Consider the following 23987-nt stretch of genomic DNA (forward strand, 5'->3'; position numbering starts at 1 on the left):
TTAAAATATATAAAGCGAATGATTTCTATAGAAGGGATTTCCTTGCCTTGGGCATAGGCCACGCCATAGTAGGTGAAGCAAGCAATTCATCACCGGTTTTCCTATCCTCAATAATCAGTAATCAGCATTGTATTTATTGCAGAGTAAAGTCATTTCCTACCCAAGAGTAGCACCAGCCAGGGCTGCGAACGCACTGGGCCGGCAACCACTAAGTAAAGTTAGATCCACTCCGATCTCTGATAGAAACCATTCGTGGAAAGTGAAAATCAGGCTCTACACAATGGACACACCAAATCAGAGATTCAGAACTCAGAAGCAAGCACATCGGTGAACCACCATCTGACGCGAGTTTTTATTCATAAGATTTCGTCTGTCTCGACTCCAGGACCCCAGGTTCAGCGGTGGTGTGGAACGGTGGATGAAGAGCGAGGACATCTCCCGTCCAAGCAGCACGGCTGATCTGGGCATCAGGTTTCCGTGTGCTCGAACCTGATCTTGCCATCATCCATTAAAAAGGACACAAGGGAGAAAATAGAAAACACCTCAGAAGTATATGCAATAAAGTAGAAAGATGGTTCCACCATGAGTATGCATACTTTGCCCGTAGAGAAATCCCTTCATCTCCACAAAACGTGGGCCTGATCTTGTACGTTGCACATGGTCATACTTAACGACGAATTTATTCTTTCGAATCCACTAGAACAAATTAAAGGCCCAAACTTCAACAAAGCCTCGGGCTAAATTTTATGATGAACAAATCCTTCACAATCTTCTCGAGTTGGAAAAATGCCTAAACAAACACATTGATATTTATTTAGTATATATTTTCTCTGCAATCTAGTGGAACAAAAAACGCCGAGAAATCATTTGGAGTGAACAAAATGAAAAGAAATAAGGCACCACCAATCTAATCAACCTCAAAATTACAATGAAATGTCCTGATGAAAAGCAATTAAAAACAAAATATGCAAAAGAAAAGAAATAATGGAACACAAATTACACAACTCAAATGGCAATGCCCACTTTGGTGGGGGAGAAGATTGCAGAACCAGATTTGCCACCCTGAAGTTGCGAAAACATTGGTGGATCAAGCTGTAAACTGGATAGCTCTTATGAACACTAGTGAGAATCTGCATTCATGATGTCATTAACTATATTTGTTGTTTCAATGCCTCCAACAGCTTCAGCTTTGATTCACATATTTTAAGAAACTCAGAAAGTACTGTACATTGGCCAGTTATTATTTTCCTTGCAACATCAACCGGACTCCATGATTGCAATGCCTGGCAAATCCGATCACCAACTTCAAGGTTACCTGCAGAAGAAGCCAAAGACTCTAGAATCTGGAAAACCAGCCCAGGTCCTTCACCAAGTCCTTTTCTCTGGAGAGGAGATAACAGAGTATCCAGATTTTCATCCTCTTGCCTGTGTATTTGCTCCTTCAACCATGTTGTGACCTCCTGTATTGCATCATGCAATGATAGAATCGAACTATGTATTGCCTGACACATTGGAGAGTTTACCTGATCTGCAGGACCACTTTTCTTCTTTTTCTTGCCAGATGGGAGCATGGATCGAACACAAGATTGAATTACAAGACTGTACCAAGTCAGTGGTTCTGTTACCATCTGTACCAAAATTGGTAAATCAACTCCAGGAGATTTTCTAACTGGTTGCATCATTCTCAGCCCCTCGAGGATATATTTCTGAACCAGGTTATTGACTAGGTGCCATGAACTTGGCAAGGATCTCTCTCCAACTAGCACCTCAAGCTCTTGGGAGCTTAAGTTCCATGCATGCAAAAACACCGCAAAGTTCATCCACTCAACCACGTCCAAACTAAATGCCTGTCTCAGATTACACCAGTATAAAAGTAAATGTTTGTTAAATGAGAATCTAGATCATTGCTCTGAAAGCATTTTACTACCAAATGATCTACTAAAGCACATTCTGTAAATAAGAACCAAGCAAAGAATAAAATATCAATAAATTCACAAACCAAATTCCATAAAAATTAATAAAGAATGGGAAAGACAAAAACTTGGAAATCCATCAGAAAGCAACTCAGAAATTAAGAAAATATGGAAGAACAAGGTGCCAAAATTTCTCAAAGCTTTGACATACATGCAACTAAACAGTGTTCAATCAATTAAAAAATTATGTTATTATATTATCAATTTAGAGAGCAACTGTAAAATTAAAAACAGATTAGTTAAAACATGTTTTAAAATGCAGATGTGTGACGCGAGGCATTCCACTACCTAGAGGTGTGAGGCGTAGATCAGGACGTAAGAGGCTTAGCACTAGTTGAAAGGGGGGGTCTTGTCAAAGCGTAGGCGAGTGAGTGAGCCGGGGCGGGACTAAGTCCACGAATAAGCTTAAAAATTATCAGAAAACATCCCCTAAAGAAGCAGGTGGAAAGAAGAGCTCTCATCCTGAGTCCCATCTCCACTGGCCCTGTAAAAGCTTCCCAAGCATTGGCCTTGGATTCCATCTAAATGAGTTTATCACTTTAGAAGCTAAAGCCCTAACCTCTGCAATGTGATTCCAATGTGTCCAGATGTGTTAGAATTTGGAATCATTATGCATCTATCCTATAACAATCTGTCATAATGAATCTATCAAATCTTATGCATAGAAACATCCAGCAAAAGGCTTAACCATTTGATACAAGGTAGGTCGATGTCATGTAGCCAAAGTAGGATAAAAAAAGCATTGAAACAGCTCCACGTTTTATCGAGAGAAAAGAAAGCATTTCCCATAACTATCATCGTTACTATTGCCCAGTAAAACCAAAGCCCACCTGTAATGTTGGCACTCCCATAGAGTTGTCAACAGTATTCCATTGTCAAAGCCTGAGACTAAGATCTGATTCAGTTAAATCAGATTAGGATATCAAGTATCAGATCTGTCTTTAATCACATCAGACAAGGATTTCCCCAATCCAATGTTTTTAAAATCGTGTGATTCATATCGAATCGGCCCCAAAACGATTCAAATCGTATGTCCTAATTATTTTTTAAATTAATCGTGCGATTTATGTTCAAATCGTTGTATAAAATCGTAAATCACGATTCAGAACCGATTTTAACAATTAGAACCAAAACATAATTTAAGATAAAAAGACTATTTAGTCCTCTACTCTTTTAAAAGCTACACATTTACATCAAGGGGCAGCATTATCATTTTGTTTTTATTAACTTAAATAGCCTCTTTAATCAATCAAAAGATGCTTACTACTTTCAAAGGAAATTCTTGGGCGGAAGACTGGAAGAGACGAAACCCTCAATTGAAGCTCCAACCCTCATCCCCTTGTTTGCATAAAGGTAAGGCGTTCTCTTTTTTTTTTTTTTTTTAATTTCTTCTTCTTCTTCTTCTTCTTCTTCTTCTTCTTCTTCTTCTTTCGACACAACGGGCTCTCTGCTCCATTTCTTTCTTCTTCTTCTTTTGACGCAAAACAGGGGCTCTGCCCCATTTCTTTCATTCTTCTGGTCCTTTTGCATGGAAGGTTTTTTTTCCTGATTTCTATTATTTTCTTAGTTGTAAATGAAACGGGTAAGGTCCAAACCCTTCTTATTTTGACGCAAAACATTTCTTCTATTCTGTTTTTGCATGAATTTTTTGCAATGAAAACAGGGGCTCCGCCCAATTGCATTTTCCTCTTTTTTTTGCTTCATTTTTTTCCTTTTTCTTTTGTACACAAACACAGGGGCTTCAACCCTCTTATACTTTTCTCTTTTTCTGATGCAAAACAAGGTCTCACCCCCATTTTTCTCCATCTTATTTTTGACCCATGTTATGTTTTAACTATTTCATAAGACTTGATTTTATCTATGTGTCATATTTTAATTTTTAAGTTGTGTTCTTCTTGTTAGGTGTCCTTTTGTTTACAAATGGTTGGAGGCAACGAAAGAATAGGGCATCTTTGCTGAACACTGAAGAACTATATATTCCTTATTGATCAGTGAGATTTCTTTGTTAGCATCAGTGTATAAGTCTTTATTTATGTTGGTTTAGTGGATATGGTTAGGCTTATGATTTGGCTATATTTGTAATTTATTATACTTGTCCACATAGCATCTCTTTGGTTGCTTAGCTGTTTATGTCAATGGATGTTCTTATGAGTTATGTCCAATTATGCAATGGTATTAATTACCAAAAAAAAAATTAGATTTCAGAATTTAATTTCTTTAATTGCATTGTTTCACTATTGTATTCTTGTATTGATGATTTGGCTTAAATTATTGAAACTTGAAAGACATGAACATGAACATGATGTCATGTAAAGCTCATATTTATATAATAGTATGATCATATCAAATAGCAATGCAATTAAGGATATAATTGTTTATTGCTTAAAATTGAAGTTGAACTTGATCATACCCATGGCATCTATTGAATTATGATTTATGAAAGTGGTTTAAATGTCACACTCACTACCAGTCTACTACTATAGTACTACTACTACCTATTTATGTTATGTCTATAAGCTAAAAATTAGTACAAAGTCATTCATTTTCATAATTTTGAAGGGGTTCAGGTATTTTTATAGTTTTTTTGACAATTTTTAGAAAAATCAGAAAAAATCTTACAATTTACGATACGACTACGCTTTTCAGAACATTGCCCCAATCCCATCAGATTATATATGCATACCTTTAAATAATTAATATATATTTTGGCAAAAGTAGTTTAACTATTGTAAGTGCATAAAGGGTCATATACTCAAATAATCAATAACATTTATTTTTTAGCTTATTTTTATTAATGACATGATATCTAAATCCCATCCATGACCAATCTGAATCCAATACATTGACAGCTCTATGGACCCAACAGCCAACACTCCCAGTAGAAAGAAAGTGGAGGATTTCAACGTGAAGCTGACCAGCACTCAGAACTATTATGAGATGCGTCCGAACATTCCATGAGGCTCAAACAACTCCTTCAAAACCTCAAATCCCATCCATGACCAATCTGAATCCAATACATTGACAGCTCTATGGACCCAACAGCCAACACTCCCAGTAGAAAGCCAATAGAAAGAAAGTGGAAGATTTCAACGTGAAGCTGACCAGCACTCAGAACTATTATGAGATGCGTCCGAACATTCCATGAGGCTCAAACAACTCCTTCAAAACCTCAATACTCCAAAACTTGCCTCAACTTTAGGCAAGTTTTTATGTCATTTAGTTTACTTTGATTCGTGTAGTGGAGAACTGAGTGGTTTTGCGTATGTTATTAATATTAGCATCAGACTCGTCAAAGTCAACTACTATTAGTTTTAAGCTAATTAGGAGCTGCACTTTCTTATTTGTTTGAATCACTACAAGTTCTGAAAAAGCTGGTTATTCAACGCTACATTATGGTAATCAGATAAACTTTTCAGAAAGTAAAACTGAAATTTCTTTCATATTGCAATTAGGGGGATCCTGTTGGGACCCGTCCACCCCATCCAGAGGGAGGCCCAAGATTCACATCCACCTATCTCTTACCTATTCAATACAAGGAAGAACCGCTTGACGCCCACACAAGATTCCCTGTCAGAAGTCATTGCTGCAGCTTCTGAAGTTACTTATACACTCATATAATATCTGAGCGTACTATATAAAGGCCAGATAAGGGATTTGCATTAGGGCATCGAGTAATCAGACCTATCTTCAGCCTCTCTCCTCTCTCTTCCCTCAACCTTCGTTTCAGGAGGACATGTATCCCTTGAAAAGGCTCCTGTGATGAGCAGTTCTCACCAGATCCATAGGTCAATTTGATTGTCAATGCCCAAGGAAATGATGCCCAGAACCTTAAACAGTAAGTGATATCTGTAAACCTCCTATTTCCGAGTCTACCATCTAGATATATGCTTTAATTGCTAAAAATTAAGCTTCTGCACTTTAGTTTCAAAACACAGGCATCCTATCATAGAGTTTTTTTCTATTTTCCATCCAAACACCCATTGGCCAAAGTTGGGTGATTTCTGTTTTATGTTCTGAGTATAGAACACTCTACTTTTGCACATCCAGCCCTCAAATCTCAATCCAGCTTTGAATTGCCCTTACACAAAATATTTGACAGACCATTAGCTGGCTTGCTAAACTGGGGTGTTCTAATTCCAATCCCTTCAGTCATACCCTACCCTATCCAATGACCCACCTTACTTGTAGCTCTTCATAGATATCATTTACCATTGCTAAACTGTCAAATCAATGTGGATCTACCTGCATTTAACCAAAACCATATAATCTTGGCATGACACCAATGAAGGTGTCCCTAGAGAGTAAAACAGGCCAATGCTGCACTTTCGAATCTAACATGGGTTTCCACCCACATTTAGCCAAAACCAAAGAATCTTGGCATGACACCTGTAAGGGTTTCTCACTAGAGTGCATAGGTCACATAATCAATCTTTTCCAGCTCTAATGCCTGACTCACCAGCAAATGAAATGAAGTAAAATAAAATAAAGACCCTTACAAAACAAGATTGAATGTGGTGCCATAGATAGAAGAATGACTAGAATAGCAAGAAGACACAGATTTCATACCTCAAAACAATGTTGGCCATTTGAAACTTCAACAATCCTATCCACTGCACCAGTGAAAGAGTGGCCAAGACTTTTTGCACAGCGTTCAAGCAAACACTTCAGCTCTAAGGAGCTATTAGTATCGGAGATAGAGCCAATGGCATCTAGGTTATCCTTGAGCAAAGAGGAAGCACACTGGATAGACAGATAGATCAACCGGGGAAGAAGTGATCTCCTCTCAAGCACTTTCCATGCATTTGCTTCCCTCTCCTTAATTTGTTCTTGCTGCCAGCGGACGTAAACAAATTAGAAATATTTAGATGACATCGAAGTCCAAAACACTAAACCACAAGTTAGCAGATAAGAATCCTATGGGAACAAATTTATGCAATCAACATGAATCTTAAAACTAAAAAAAATTATGCATGCAAACATAAGGAAACATGACTTATCATACTCAGTAATCTTAGGTTCTTCCAACTTACTAATTAAGAAATCATTACTGCAAATGACATGCATATAAACAACAGATTCAGAAGTCACAAAGACAGAAGCATGTCTAGCCAGATCTGATTGTACACACCTCTTACTAAAAATTAAATCATTACTGCAAATGACATGCATATAAACAACAGATTCAGAAGTCAAAAAGACAGAAGGATGTCTAGCCAGATCTAACTGTACACACCTCTTAAGGAGTATTCTGGTTTCTATAACAGACTTAAATTTTATATGGATGCACATTTTTTAATCCAGATCAATCAAATATATAACATCTGGAACTTTTGTGATAAACCAAGGCCACTAAATGCAGGTAAGGAGCAGGGTAGATCCGGGATCTAAGCTCCATCAATCCTAGCTGCAGGCACTACATGGTGTGTGTGGCATCTAGACCTGTTCATGGGCCGGGTGGCCCGACGGGCCGGCCCGACCCCCGGACGGGCTTGAATATGCTTATAGGCCCGCGGGCTTAAATTCGGGCCAAAAAGCCCGACCTACAATAAATTCGAGCCGGGCTCCGGTTTTGTCAAAATAGCCCGGCCCAAGCCCGGCCCGGCCCGACCTAATATTAAACTTAAAATTAGTTATGTGATTATGTCCATTTGAATAATTTTTTTGATTTAAGAATGTAAAATTGTGTTCTAAAATATAAAAGAAAGGGAAAAATATCAATAGAAAAAAAATACTATCTGAATTTTTAATTCTAATTTGAATAGGGAAAATCGTTTTTTTTTTTCAATTAAGTCGGGCTTCGGGCTCGGGCTCGGGTTTCGGGCTTTTTACCAAGGTCGGGCTCAGGCCCAAGTTATAGGCCCGTTGGTCGGGCCGGGCTCGGGCTCGGGCCTAGTATATTTTCATTAGTGACAAGTGAAAGCCCGGCCCGGCCCGGCCCATGAACAGGTCTAGTGGCATCTAATTAAGTTCTTCCAACTAAGAAAAGTGTAGAATTTGAACATCATAGAGAAAAGTAGCAAAGTACATGCATATAGAACCAATAGAAAAAACAGAAATCATTACATACATGCAGACAGACAGAAAAGTAAAACTCAGTAAACATTACCTAGAAAGAACCATGCTACACTCAAAACTGGGGAAACATTCTACATGCTTCTCATTTTAATTGGCAAATGCATTCTATTGAGCTTGTGAAAGCAAATATCATCATTACAAGATGGTTATTTCATGTTCCACATGTTTTGCATCCAATTGACTGAATTAGCAGAACAAAAATTCAAGAAAATCCGTCTACACAGAAGCAGGTAGGTACAGTTTATGTGCCTATTGCATTAATGCAATATCCCAAATGCAAGAAAGTTATCCAACACCTGTTGATCTTCCATGAAAGTAAATCACCTATACCACACAAAAAAGTGCATGCATGCAAAAATAAAAGTTGTATGAATCTCTCGTACAATATCAACACAATCATTAAGGTGGTACTATGGCTCAATAAAGCGTTGAGTGTTTCAATCTACTGGGCCCCACTGTGGTGTAGTTGCAGTCACACCACATTCTATCAAGGCATTCTGCACTGTGATGTGGATGCTTTGACAAACAAAATTTTCAACAAAATACCTCAGTCAGTTATCGCAACAAGACTTTACAATAATGATTGCATCTACTATGGTGTGGATCAGTGCATGAGATTTAAATGTGCACAAGAAATTGTGATATAACCCAGTCCAATCCACACTATAGTGTAGACTGAACTTAGATACACCTCAAATGAACAATTTTTACACCATCACATGGATTGGAACCTGTTAAAATAATCTAGTTGCTGATGCTAGGGTCTGTTTGGCTAATTAAAGTGTTTTTTATTTCGTTTTTTTCTTTCTGTTATGTCTGTTATTGTACTCAGGGGCACAAGGGTCTTTTCCCTTGTTATTTCTGCCGCCTTATATATATTAAAATAAAGGCTGGCGCCGCCAGCACTGTTACATTGCAAAACCCTTCTCCTTCTCTCCTCTCTTCTCTTCTCTTCTTCTCCTCTTCTCTTCTCTTCTACTCCTCTTATTTCTGGCCGGCCATACTGTCAAGATGGTATCAGAGCGGGAATACTGATTAAAGAGAGCAGATCGAACAGACTTGCTGAACCTGGGCGGAACAGAAATCTGATTTTGGACTGAAAAAACAGCTCTACAACTGGTACAGTTCTCCCTGTTTTCTCTTCTTCACCCTCCTTGGTCATGTGCCAAGTGAACCCTATGAGTTTGGGCGGCTGAATGCTGTCGAATCTGTATACCCCTGTTTTTCTTGGATCATGTGATCCTGATCATGTGTTAAGACAACTGTAGGTCAATGATGACCTGTCTTCTCAATGATTTGATTTGACTATAAGTAATAAGGATCTCTCCTGTTGATTAGTGGCGGTTAGACATTCTAGAATTCTGGTAGGTTGGGACTGTTAAAACTATACAGGTCTGAAATCTGCCGAATACTACCTCTGTTTTGTCCTGAATTTAGTACTGTTTGTGCTCAACCTGGTCGTTAAACCCAAGTGTGTGGGTGTGGACTGAGTGGAGCATTGTTTTGTGGAGTAAGGAGGGGTCCTAAGTCCGGTGTTTGGGACTGATTATCTGTTTGACCATGTCGACTGAGAATTCTGCTACTTCAGAGATTTCGGGGAGCCACAATGGAGTGAGTGGGGGAATGGATATGAGCTTTCCCATGGCTGTTATTCCCTTTGATGGTCTGAATTACCTTGAGTGGTAATTCAAGGTATGGTGATGTCACAGCTAGAGGAAAAATAGAATACATCAATGGGAGAGCGAAGGAACCGAAGTATGGAAGTGTTGAGCATGATAGGTGGAACCAAGAGAACAGTATGGTGATGTCTTGGCTCTTGGTTTCAATGCTGCCACAAGTAAGGAAGACTTTTATGTGGGCTGAAACTGCTTGTGAGATATGGGAACAAGCGAAGTCCACCTATTCAGAGCAGAGACACAATGCCAAGATATATCAATTGCGAGCTGAATCCTCGACTTGCAAGCAGGGGGAGAGGAGTCTCTTGATGTACTATTCTGATTTGACATCAATATGGAAAGAACTTGATCACTCTCAGAATGTGAATTGGAAGTGTGATGAAGATGCAAAGGCCTATAAGTCACTTGTATCTCAGCAACGAGTGTTTGCCTTCCTCCAAGGGCTGAATCCTTCGTATGAGACAATCAGGGTGCAGATCTTGGGTAGTAAAGACTTGCGATCAGTTCAGGAGGTGTCTTGGTGCAGTCAGAATAAAGCAGAAGTGTGATGAATGGTGTAGAAGGGGAGTCAGTTGCCCTAGCTGTCCGGGGAAATTTAGATACAAATGTTGGAGGTGGTTTTAAAAAGGGTGACACTCAGAAAAAATCAGATGATAAGAGCAAACTTTGGTGCACTCACTGCCAGAAGACACGACACACAAAAGATACATGTTGGGATCTCCATGGAAAACCTAAATAGGCATAGGATTTGGGTAAGAAGTCAGCACCTGATCAGGGCAAGAAACTAGGCCAACAGAATAAAAAAAGGTATAACTCAGCTAATATGGCATCGACAGAGACTAGTCCTTTGGTAACTCAGGAGAGGCATCTCAGTTCTGACCCTAAGGAAGATATTATCAACTCCTTCTGTGAACATTTGGAATTGTATGGTAGGACTCTCCGCCAGATGGATTCTGGTCCTACTCCCTCTACCTCGTTTGCGTCTACATCAGGTAATGCCACACCCTTCCATGTGTCATCTCATACTACTGATTCTCCTTGGATTATTGACTCCGGAGCCTCAAACCACATGACTGGTAAGTCAAATTTGTTTCAAACATATAACCTTCTCTCTGGGAGAGATAAAGTAAGACTGGCTAATGGTTCTTTTTCTACCATAATTGGCCGAGGCACCATACCTCTCCCACTTGGCCACTTGGCCGAGGCACCATACCTTCTCTATTAGTAGTCTAACTCACTCCTTGAACTACTCAGTCACTTTTTTTCCGTCTTCATGTGTGTTTCAGGATTTGACCTCGGGGAAGACGATTGGTAGAGGAAGCATGGTGGATGGTCTCTACGTGTTGGAGAATAATGCTGGTCTAGTGGCGACAGAGTCCATGAGTTCATCAAGTGAAAGTCAAGCCTATTTATGGCATAGTCGTTTAGGTCATCTTTCTTTTGAGTCATTAAAAGTTATGTTTCCAAAGTTGTTCGAGTCCTTGTCAGTGAGTCAGTTACAGTGTCAAACTTGTCAGTTGAGTAAGCATTGTAGAAGTTCTTTACCTTTACGAAATAAAAGATCTGAATTTCCATTTCATATTGTTTATTCTGATGTTTGGGGCCCTGTTACTCTACCTACTGCGGCTGGCTATAAGTACTTCATTACCTTGATTGATGATTATTCTAGATACACTTGGGTTTACCCTATGCGATCTCGAGATGAAATGCCACAAATTGTGAAAGATTTTCAACGCAAGGTGTTCAGTCAATTCCAAACAGAAATCCATATCTTCCAGTCAGACAATGCGAAGGAACATTTCCATAGTGATCTCACAAAGTTTTTTGCTTCGAGTGGGTCACTTCAGCGAAGCTCTTGTGCCAGGACACCCCAACAAAATGGTGTGGCTGAATGGAAGAACCGTCACCTTCTCGAAGTCGCTCGTGGCTTATTGATTCATATGAATGTGCCAAAACGGTTTTGGATGGATGCAGTCTTGTGTGCGACATATATCATCAATCGCATGCCCTCTCGGCTACTAGAGTATAAGGCCCATAATCAGCTCTTGTTCCCTACAACCCCGTTGTCCACCATTCCGATGCGTGTTTTTGGGTGTCGTTTTTTGTCCATAACCTGTCCCCTACTCGTGGTAAGGTTGATCATCGGGCTATTCCTTGTGTTTTTCTTAGTTACCCTTTATCTCAAAAGGGGTATCGCCACTATGATCCCATTGCTCGCAAGTACTATGTTTCCATTGATGTCTCATTCTTTGAGAATCAACCTTTTTTCTTGGTTTCTCCTCGGGGGGAGAGTAGGGTTGAGGAGAAACAGGCGACGATTCAAATTCAACTACCTCCTTTACCCGATCCTCCTCCATTTCGGGTTTTTCATCGTCGCCATAAGAGCCAACAGAGTTCAAGAGTCATGGAGCCTGACACTATGCAACCAACATCATCGGATTCACCCAAGGCAGATCCGTCTCATCAGCCAGGTACACTTGCTCCCATTGATATATCTGTTCCTCTAAATGTTGATTCACCTGTCACCAATGATCTTAATATTCCTATTGCTAAGAGGAAGGGTGTTAGGTCTTGTACCACTAATCATCCTATCTCTAATTTTGTGTCCTATGAGCATGTTTCGCCGTCATACCGTGCCTTTCTCTCTTCTGTGGACAGTGTCCCCGTTCCTAAAACTGTGGCAGAAGCTTTGTCTAAACCTGAATGGACAGATGCAATGCAAGAAGAAATTGATGCTTTACACAAAAATGGCACTTGGGAGTTAGTAGACCTTCCTGAAGGGAAGGAACCAGTGAGGTGCAAGTGGGTGTTCACAGTGAAATAGAAGGTTGATGGAACTGTTGAAAGGTACAAGGCTAGACTGGTAGCAAGAGGCTTTACACAGGTATATGGAGTGGACTATGCAGAGACTTTTGCTCCAGTATCCAAGATGAACTCTATCAGGATTCTTTTTTCCTTGGCAGCAAATCTTGACTGGGATCTTCACCAATTGAACATAAAAAATGCTTTCTTGAATGGTGACTTGGAAGAGGAAGTGTACATGACCCAACCCCCAGGGTTCTATGCCAAAGGCAGTGAACAAAAGGTGTGCAGGTTAAAAAAATCTCTATATGGGTTGAAACAATCACCTCGGGCTTGGTTCAGTAAGTTTCATTTAGCAGTTCAACAGATGGGGTTCAAACAATGCCAGTCATATCATACTCTATTTGTGAAAAGAGGTTAAGGTAAAATTACAACTCCTATTGTGTATGTGGATGACATGGTGATCACAAGAGATTGGGAGGCTGAAATCCGGAGACTGAAAAAATTCTTAGCCACTAAATTTGAAGTGAAAGATCTAGGCCCCTTACGATACTTCCTTGAAATTGAAGTCGTCCGCTCTCACAAGGGCATCTTTATTTCCCAACGGAAATATGTACTAGATCTACTAGAAGATACATGCAAGTTGGGGGTAAAACCATTTGATTCACCTATTGAACCTAATCACCATTTGGGAGACAGTCAGGGAGAGTTTTTGAAAGATGTAAAGATGTTCCAGAGACTCGTGGGGAGACTTTTGTATTTGTCTATGACCAGGCCTGATATTGCCTATGCAGTGGGTGTCCTTAGTCAATTCAAGCACATCCCTAGGACAACTCACTTTGAGGCTACAGAGAGGATCTTGAGATATCTCAAAAAGTTTCCTGGAGCTGGTTTGTTGTTCCCGAAACACAATCACTTAAAAGTGGAAGTATATACTGATGCAGATTGGGCAGGAACAGTCAATGGCCGAAAGTCTCCCAGTGGGTATTGTGCCTTTGTAGGAGGAAACCTTGTCACATGGAGAAGCAAAAAACAAAGTGTGGTGGCTAGATCCAGTGCTGAAGCAGAGTATAGAGCGATGGCTCATGGGGTTGCGGAAATCATGTGGATAAGAAATCTGTTAGGTGAACTAGGTTTCGAAGTGAGCAATCCTGTCACTCTACTGTGACAATAAAGTTGCCATCAATATTGCTGCTAATCCAGTTCTGCATGATAGGACGAAACACATTTAGGAAAAATTAAAGCAACTGATGTAGGATAGAAAGGCATTTCGAAAAGAAAAAAAGTAGGATAGGAAGCACACAAAATTTTCAGTCAATGTAAAAAATGAATGACCAGAGAAATGTCATACCATATTTTCTCTAAAAGCAAAGAAGCCACCTTCAAATGGTCCTGTTTATGGAAAATTAAGCAATCAATATACAAAAAAGACTTTTACTAAATGCAAAAAAAAAAAAAATCATAAATGTCGTACGTATTTATTGTTTGTTTGAAAATATGTGTACACTAATTAATTTTCTGACAAAATTTAGAAGAAAAACTTGCCAGAACAGAAAAACATGTTCCTTTTTTGTTTTTGCATAAATTCTAACACTGTTAGAGAAATGCAGGCTTTTCATAGAAGTTTGTGTAATTATTTAGCCAAAAGTTTTAACTTTTTTTACAATACATTTTCCTTTCACTTTCTCAAACAGAGCTTTCCAACAAGTTGCTTCTACCAAAAGAATGAAAGGTTTAGGAGAAAAAAGGACGCATGACCAAATTAATCAGTTAACTAAATGCCAAGTGATTATGCGATAATTAGGAGGCAAAGGCTAACGGATGTAAAGAAGGCACATATTATACCAACCTAACAGATAATTTTTATCTGGTGTAGGTGTCCACCAAGGTCGTGACTGCATGTCTTCATTGAAGGTCAAAGATTTGCACCCATCCCTATTCGAAAGATCAAGTGACTGAATACCGGAGTTCATGCCTTCAAGAATACACTGAAATAGAGAATAAACATTTTAATATATAGGAACTGTTAGACATAAGAGAACAGTAATATATGAAATCTTATTTAGAAGTTAGAACTTCAGAACATTTGGGACCTCTTCTTCTTCAATGTTGTCTGCTTTCTGCTTCAGTTGTAAAATAGGATATTCAACCCTCACCATCAAATATTGGTAAGAGTGCTGCAATCGCTCTTTGAACTGAACAAACTCAATTACCTAAAAGACAATAAATAAAAAATATTGTCATTTCATATTATCATCATCAATATCCATACCCTATTCCACTTTTATGTAAGGTTAATAGGAATACATTAATACAACACCCACAGAAGACAATACATTGCTAATACAAGGAAAAGAAACACTATAGTGACTGCATTGAGCAAGGGATTCTACCCAATACAATTCAGCTCTCAACTCCTCTAGCTACATTGTCAGGCATCATAAGCCAGGGCTCTCACCTCTTATAAAATGCTGGAGGACCCACAGATACTTGATACCTAGTCTAAACCAGCCAACAAAAGTCACCCCCTACCACAAAACACCTTACATCAAAAAAATTTTATCGACCTATGTGCTGAATATATTGTTTAATGCATGGAGAAGCATGAATACTAAGAAGTATCTGTGGGATCATTGTCACAAGAAGACCTTCAATTTTCTATCAAAGCACACGAGAACTTTGCTCTAAGGATCATGGCCACAAGAAGACCTTCTGACATCATGGACCATTGTAAGCCTTGTTCCACAGGATACTTCTGGACAATAAGATTCAAGTTTCATGTAATTTGATGCAGATTTGAGACTTTACTGAATAATTTTCTTCTCATCATTCATCACTTAGGCCTAGTAAACTTCTGTTTCATGCAGTTTTTTTATGCTGAAATGGTTTTCTTTTTCTTTTTCTTTTTTTTTTTTGAAAAGTACAGACTTCATGTATCATATGGCAAAATGATTACAAAAAAGTTAGTGACCATGTACACCAAGGATTTGTACATTGGGGATATACAGTAATATATATCGTAAGTTACAATTTATAAACAGGTTCTGAAACACCAAAAAAGCATTGTATGGAATTCCTTCAGAAGCTTTCTGAATCAACAGCAAAAAAGAAATGGAATACTGTCCACATCTTATTTTCAAATAAATAAAGATTTCTCTACACCCCCAAAGACTACAAAATTGCCAATGGAAGCTTTTACAGGTTATTTGATCCAGTGGTTATTAATTCTTCCAATTCTCTCATAATTGCTGGCTTGCTGCCCCCTCTCAACCATGTAAAAGTCTCTTGAGGGTAGTTTTTTCAGTTGCAACTAAGGTAGCCAATTGCAGATGTTTTAGAAATGTCAACTAATCAAGATTTGTAGAATATGAGAGAATTGGATTTCAGAAAGAATACTGCAGAAATAACACTTCAACCAATTAAAACACCAATTGACCATAAGCTTAGTGCTTAGAGGCGACCAAGAAGCGCTTGCTAGCAAAGGTGTTTCAGATGTTGGTTGGAAGACTTTATTGATTATGCTTGACTTGGTAAGCTTCTTCTTTCCTTTTTCTTATTGTGCTTGCATGTGTGCACATATTAGTGTAGCCAGTCAAGGCACCATTGCTTGGTCTGGTGGTAAAATCAGGCTGACAAGAAGGATTTTATTATGGTGAAAGTTTCAGAGCAAACTAATTTAGATTATTATACATTTGTTAGCGGTAATCTAGTATCATGAATAAGAAAACACTCTCCTGGGATAGTTGGGAATTGTCCTTGATGGTCCTACAGGACTATACCATGACAAACAAACAGCAATAAAAATTGCACATAATCCAAAGTACCATAATAGGAGTACAAGTGCACAACAGCAAGCATATTTTAGTGGATTGGTTTTATTATGGCAAACGTTAACAGGTAGAGAAATCCGTTCTCCTTTCATAACATCTGAAAATCAACCATCTATGTTTGTCCTATTCTTACTGCCCAATGCGTCTTTGCTTGCCTTTCCTATGTTCTCCACTTCTCTCTCATAACTCTCTTCCTTCTTTCTCATATTTACAGGTCCAAATCTCAAAGTCCAAGACTCTGATGGAGGGCCTTTAAGACAGCACAAACCAATCTACCAGACTGACAAACTCTGTTAGACCCAACACCCAAGTAGGTCAAAAGATATTTCTCCTACCACTCGTATGAAAGCTTTATCCTCCTGAAAGCCCAGTATTCTAGGGAGTGTACATCAGAACTTCAAAGCACTACTTAGTATGAGGACTGGGGAATAGGGGATAAATTCTCTAAATTCACCTGTAGTAGAGGATCATAGTATATCGGACAATTCTCTACCATCTTCACAGAAATATCATCGCACAAGGAGCAAGATACATTACGTATGCAGGAAAAACTTTAACCACAACAATGGCACCTTCATCCCACAAAATACAAATATTATATATGCAGGAAAAGTTTTTTCTTGAACAGACTGAATGGATGCAACCATGTGTTTATATCATATAGAACTAAAGATATAATAGATCATCAGTTTAACCAGGTGAAAGAAGGCATAAAAGAGTCCCTTCCATTCTCAGCCTAATGCATTTCTTTCCAGTATTAATACAAGTCTAATTTTTGGAACTCAAAATATTTAAAAATTTTAAAGAGACAAAATCCTAAAAGAACGAGCAAAATACCCTTATGCTGTATATGTTTGAAACAGTGTTTTAAAAGGCGTGGGAGGCGAGGTGCCCCCAATACGCCCTGAAGCGTATGCCAGAGGCGATGACACTACTGAGGCGTGCGCACGCCTCAGGTGCAAGAGGCATGCGTCACATATGCTTTTTTCATAAGGTGTGCTAGAGGTGTACACCTCATGCGCCTCATTCCTCTTCTTCCTCATCCCCCTCCTCTTAAGGAGGCTTACGCCTCTTGCGTTCTGAACTACCTCACACCTCTAGGTAGTGGAATGCCTCGCATCACGCCTCCATGTTTTGAAACATTGGTTTGAAATGGACTCAAGCACTGGAAGAGCACTCAGTGATACAGAATTGGATAGTACCTCAACTCTCTTGTCCATTCTTGATGGGGTATTCTTGGAGCCTACAAAAACAGATAGTAGGATTTGGACTGTCTCCTTCCGGATCTTTTTACTTGTGTCTCCCTCTTTAAAGCCCTAATACAACCGGAAATTCCTATTGGCTTGTCATTCCCTGTCAAGGAAGTGTGGTGTCAACCTATACCTCTGAGGGTTGGGAGTTTCTGTTGGGAAGCTTTCTTGGAAAGTTGCCGGTGAGTCTAGTTTCTGTTGGGAAGCTTTCTTGGAAAGACCCAATAGTTGTTTATCTCCACACTGATGTGTTCTTTGCAAAGTTGCCGGTGAGTCTAGTTACCACTTACTAATATCCTGTGTTTTGGCAAAAAATATTTGGGAATGGTTTGCTTCTTTGTTTGGGTGCAGGTGGATCTCCCCAACAAATGTGCAAAGCTTGTTTTCCTCTTCTCTTGACTGCCCAACAAAAAGATCAAGAATCATGTGGAGATGTGTGAGAGCTGATGTTCATTGGACAATATGGGAAGAAAGAAATTCAATGATCTTTTCAGAAAAGGAGAGAGGTTTGGCAACTATGCTAGAAGTGATTCATATAAGAGTATTACACTGGCTGAAAACAATGGATGAGTTCACAGATTTTTCAACAGATGATATGTTAAGAAAATGGAAAGAAATTGCTAGGTCAGTCTCAATTAAGAAAACATCGAATCTCACATGGAACCCTCCACCTCCTGGTTTTATTAAACTGAATTTTGATGGCAGTAACATGTGGAATCTAGGGTCTTCGGGTACTGGGGGTGTTAAGAGATGAGAAAGTAATGTAATAGTTATGTTCTCTGGCCCAATTGAAGTGGGAGACTCTTCGAGGGCTGAGAAATTGATTATAGAGGGTGATTCTGTGATCGTAGTGGACTGGCTAAAAGAAGACACTTCTAAGATGTGGAGTTGCAGTAATGCAAAGAGAAAGTTCAAATGGCTGATCAAGAAGATGGAAGTTCAGTGTACTTGGGTAAAGAGAAATGCAAACTCCTTTGCCGAAGGATTAGCTAGGCAAGGGGTTAATAGGGTTTCTGGGTTCTGAGCTCAGTTGTAATTGTTGTTTTTATCAGTTTGGGTGCATTCCCAACTTCTGGGGAGTTAAGATACCTTAGCTCCTCTTCATAAAAAATTGGATGATAAAAAGGCAAATATGCCTTAGAAAAGCCTATAACCTCATAGTTCTTTAAGAGCATTCCTCCCAAGGGGGCACCGCATTTGGAAAATATCATCTTTTAGAATATATATATATATAGGATTTCTTTATGTACTTTAATCTTTACATGCATTTCCCGACCATATCCATGCAAATCTGTATACTTTTTTCAGGCATATATGTATCCTTTTTACTCTCACAATATTACTCATTCCTTATATTATTAGCAGTGTTTTCAACTTGTTCATAGACCCATCTTGTCAGACCGATAACCTAGTCACAATCAGTGTTTTAAAAGCGTAAGGGCCAATTTGCACTTGAGGCGCAAGGCGAGGCACACGCCATTTTAAGAAAGGCGCAAAATCACAAAAAAAAAACTAAAATGAAAAAAAAGTCAGAAAATTCAAAAAAATGCCAAAAAAAATTTAAAAAATGCAAAAATTCAAAAAATATAAAACATAATGTTAATAAAAAATATAAACTTAAGTTTTAAAATAAATGTTTTAAAAAACCTATTATCTAAAACTAAAATACATAAACATAAGATGTAAAGCGTATTCAAATGAAATTTTAAAAATAAAAGCAAACATATAAAGCATTTTCAAGCATGTAAAACCCACAATCTCTTTTTCTCCTTAATTGCATTGCTTCAAGTAGCTAATGTGATGTAAAACCCAAAATGTGCCTCGCCTATGCGCCTAGGCAAGCCTTTTAAATCATTGGTCAAAATTTCAGCTTGGATCAACCTCTAACCTGCAAAACCAGATTGTTGAACTGTTGGCTAGCTTTGTATTACTTTACTTTTCCAGATTTTTATTGTTATGGACTGATAAAAAATTATTGTTATGGTATCACATGTTGGCCCATTGACCAAGGAGGTTTAACTGCTGACTAATGTTGTCAACCCATCACAACTCTGGGTTCAGTTAACTTATGGCCCATTGGGTTTTATATTTATATTTTTTTAACATTTTTGTTCGTATGATATCACGGGGTCAACCTGGTGATGCAAATGGTTGAACATGGCCCATCCACCTAGAAGGAAATTTGGTTCATCCTCTGGGACGGTTTTTAAAACATTGCAACAGATCATTTACCAAGGGGGAGAGCAGTTCAGCCTCCAGACCAGGATTCAAAACATTAATTATGAGATATGGATGGAGTGGCAATAGGCAATGCATAACCCATAGTCTAAACAAAATAGCAATAAGAACAAGCATAATATTTTAGGCAATCCTGGAAAATGGCAATGAAGAAAGTATAAGCAGATCCTGAAGAACACAACACATACTTTTGAGTAATTACGATGTCGATAAGCAAGGAAGGTAAGGTCAGCAGATTCTCTGAAGTGATCATCCATAAATTTGAGATAATCCTTTAGAAGGTCAGTTAGCTCATTCCAAAGAGGAGATACTAACATCTGGGGTAAAATATGGTGAGAAATTGTTTCCAGCAGGATATTCTTTATCTCCAGTGTTTTATACCTACAGAAGAAGAGGTATTTAGTGATAGTCAATAAGGCCCAACTAGGTATGGTTATATAATCAAAATAGTCAAAGAACTGAAATTGCATGTAGTGATAGATAGCTAAAAAATAACAGTTAATGAACCAAAAAGAATATTTTGACAGTATTAGATTGAAGTTACCATTCATAGGCTAATCGAAGGGCACTCAAGTGCGAATATAAGTGCAACAATAGAATCTTGTATTGCCACATATTTCTGCTAAAAAGGACCAGATAAACAGGTGTCATTACCTTCAGCAAGAGACAACCTCTGGAAAGAAAGAAATGTTACAGACAATTGAAGAAAAAGAATAGTTAAAACTAAACTTGCAGAACATTAGTAGTACTGTTTTTAGACAATATTGCTCTTTAGTTAAGCTTTTCATTGGTTAGGGGGTATTTTTTGTATTTCATCTTTTATCCTCCTCTCTCTGTTCATTGTCTTCTCCATGCAAACACAACCTTCCTTCATCCAATCTAAATAAAATCAGATCCTAGAGGCGTAAACCCTACCAGTGTGAACTTGTCTTAACTGCCAATTCCATGCCCAGATAAAGGAGTGTCGTTCCAAATTGGCATCTGGCATTGAAACTTTTGCCAACTCTTTTGGTTATTTAGCACTCATCATTTAACAATGGATATGGTACTAAACTGAACAGAATTCGATGAAGAGATCCTGGAGGCTTACTGTTATATATGTAAACTGACTATCTACTTCTGCATGTATTGCTAATGAACTTCTTCTCTAAAAAGAGGTAATGTAGAGTAGTAAGAAATGATTTAAGCACTAATAACTTAACAGTAGATATGGTTTTAAATAGAACGGATTGGCGAAACAGGATTCATGTAGCTGACCCCATATAGTTGAGGTAAGGCATGGACGATGAGGATGATGAGGTAGAGAAAACAAGATAAACATAAATAAAGACAAGAGAGCAGATATCACCCTTATTCCGCCATTTATCTCTCTAAGTCACATCCTTCATTCTTTTATACACTTACACCAATTCCAACATGATTCAAATATCTGCAAGAACCTATCTCCCTTATTGGGCAAACTCTTTCACCATTTCTAGACTTCCACCATCCCTTAAGAGATTCCAAGATCCAAGAAAGAGCTCTATATTTGCACAAATGGTCTCAAGTTTTTTTATAGGTAAATTAAGTTCTTATTTCCGTTTATAAAGAATGTTTATGTACATATTATTATATATCCCAATATATAGGAAGGAAGAATTCCACCTTCGCTTTTTTATCCAATGCATCATCCATATCATTTGCCAACCTTTGAACCCACTGGTATCCTATCTCCATTACCCTCACCAACCACCTAATCTTCTAAATTGTTCGCCATCTACTGCCAAATCACCTCGCTATTACTGTTCTACAAGGCTTGAAGCTGACATGGTTAATGAGTATTTAACTTATCCAACGCATCATCCATACCATTTGCCAACCTTTGAACCCACTGGTATCATACCTCCATTACCCTCATCAACCACCTAATCGTCTTAATTGTCTGTCATCTACTGCCAAATCACCTGGCTATTACTGTTAGCCCAACTGGCCACCACCTTAAAATCACTTTCTATCACCACTTTGTAAATACTCATTAACCATGTCAGCTTCGAGCCTTGTAGAACAACTGTTAATTTTGATCGTAAAGAATCCTGGCACCAGTTCGTCCATGATAAAATTGCTAGGATCTTGCCATTTCCATCCCTAAACACCCCGCTCACACTAGAACGGCCCAGATTGCCAATGCTGCTACCATCAAAATTCCACCCTCAAAGAATCCCCAACTCAAAGTGGTCTCAAGTTGTACAACTCGCAAGTCAGAGCCCCATTACTGGAAGATATTTCTTCTAGTGCCTTTAGTATCTCTAGATTATAGCTTGAACTAGTCTCCTTGGCCTTAACTAACTGTACAATTCTATTAAAAAAAACTCGAGGCCTCATTTTGTTCGCAAGAATAGGGGTCTGGAATCGGAATCAGAATGAACTATTCCAATTCCAACTGTTTGGTTGGGCGGAATTGGAATCCCATCTCCATTCCTGGTGGAATGGCATTCCCCCATTAGAGGGAATGGGCATTCCCTACCCCTTCCTTGGGAATGAATCCCAATCCTGCTGATTCCAATTCCTATTCCCATTCCTGTCTGAACCAAACAGATTATGGGAATATACCATTTTGATTCCGAATCTGATTCCAACTCCGATGGTAAACCAAACGGACCCTGAATTTATATTCACCTCTGAGTCACTGGCATGAACAGAAGTCCGTGGTGGTATGATGTAGGAGATATATCTGATTGTAGTGCAATCTTTTGCTAGTAACTTCAGCTTCCACATATAGACACTAAAATGGTGTAACAATCTTTGGATTGGATGTGATGTTAGCTCCATCTTTGGCCTCAAAATTCCCATGAGGACAGAAAAAATAAACAAATTTTCCATGTTAGACTGGATACCGATCTAACATTTAGAATATTTTGGCATGAAATGGCCTCTCTCAAACTCAAACCCACAATTTCATGCTTGCAAAACTGAGATATTATCTTTGAACCCAAACAGCGCTATTTCCACCCAATCTAAAAAAGAAATTTCGAAAAATAAAAGTACCTGAACTTGGGTTGAACCATAAAAAAAAAAGATAATAAGAATTTGGTGAACTAAAGATAACAATAAATTAAGGAGAAAATGCCAGTCTAGAAATCTGACCTTCGGATTGTCAAACCAAATTCCAGAACCATAATTGCCTCTAGCAAATAACCAAGATTCCGGGTCCGCCAGAATAACTACAGAATAAGTCAACTTGAAGATGAGAACTAAACCCTTGATTGAATGACAAAATAAAAAAATAAAATAAAAAGTAATGGATAAATAAGGGCATAAATGCACGAGTACTTAGAACAGACAAAGAGAACAGCACAAAAACAGAATAATTTTCCAAAAACATACAGAAAGACCCAACAAACATCCATTACATGCTAGTTCTTAGTGACAAGAGCAAAGAAAATATATGTGCTGGAAATACATTATCAACAGCAGGACTTCTGCATGAAAACTATCACAATGACTAGAATAGACAAAACCTGCACTACATAGTACATACAAAGAAGAACCATATAATCCAGGGCCGGTGTACAAACAGAATCACACACATTATCACCAACAGAATTTTACATAAATGTTTTTAAAGCCAACCCGGAAACGGAACCAGAACCGCCTTTCCATCCACATGGCGGGTCAGCGATTCAACCATCCAGGTCAAATGGGGTCAACCTGTGACATCATAAATTAAACAATAAAAATATAAAATAAACATACAGAAAATTGCAAAAAATGGGCATGTCTCTAATATTATATATACATTATATTAGACAAAAAGTGCAAAAAATGAGAATTACTGTTAATGATGATGGAAAAGACTAAAAATATAACCTATGACCAAATAACCAGGTCAAACAATTCAACCAGATGGGTTCACCAGATCGGTTACCAAGTCAACAGTTTTTTGCAGGTCAACAGTTCGGGATAAAATGGACCCAGAAATATGGACAGGTGACGGGTCAATTAGTCCAACCAGCCAGCTTGACTGCAGGTTGGAAACACTGGTTAACACATGAAATAGAAAAGTAGACACGGTATAAGAATACACACACGAAATATTTTGATTATACACACACACACACACACATATATATATATATATTTCTTCACCTTCTTGAGGGACTCAAC

The 23987-nt window shown here is 38.5% G+C and overlaps 1 protein-coding gene across 3 annotated transcripts in view; it reads right to left on the minus strand.

Moving 5' to 3' along the window:
* Positions 1 to 787: 787 nt before the first annotated feature.
* Positions 788 to 23987, minus strand: part of LOC104597262 (Tetratricopeptide repeat (TPR)-like superfamily protein) — a 65051-nt gene continuing 41851 nt past the window's right edge. For 2 of the 3 annotated variants that reach the window (XM_010258716.3, XM_088897600.1), the window contains 8 exons: positions 22968 to 23044; positions 20389 to 20466; positions 20033 to 20225; positions 14620 to 14739; positions 14376 to 14514; positions 13878 to 13918; positions 6540 to 6803; positions 788 to 1847 (listed from right to left, as the gene is read on the minus strand). In XM_010258716.3, the coding sequence (XP_010257018.1) occupies positions 1152 to 1847; positions 6540 to 6803; positions 13878 to 13918; positions 14376 to 14514; positions 14620 to 14739; positions 20033 to 20225; positions 20389 to 20466; positions 22968 to 23044 (1608 nt within the window). In that variant the 3' untranslated portion in view covers positions 788 to 1151. The remainder of the gene's footprint in view (positions 1848 to 6539; positions 6804 to 13877; positions 13919 to 14375; positions 14515 to 14619; positions 14740 to 20032; positions 20226 to 20388; positions 20467 to 22967; positions 23045 to 23987) is intronic. The other variant, XM_010258717.3, reaches the window with a different exon arrangement.

This window comes from Nelumbo nucifera, chromosome 2, assembly GCF_055504915.1.
Source record: "Nelumbo nucifera cultivar China Antique chromosome 2, China Antique-T2T, whole genome shotgun sequence".
NCBI classification, from domain to species: Eukaryota; Viridiplantae; Streptophyta; class Magnoliopsida; order Proteales; family Nelumbonaceae; genus Nelumbo; species Nelumbo nucifera.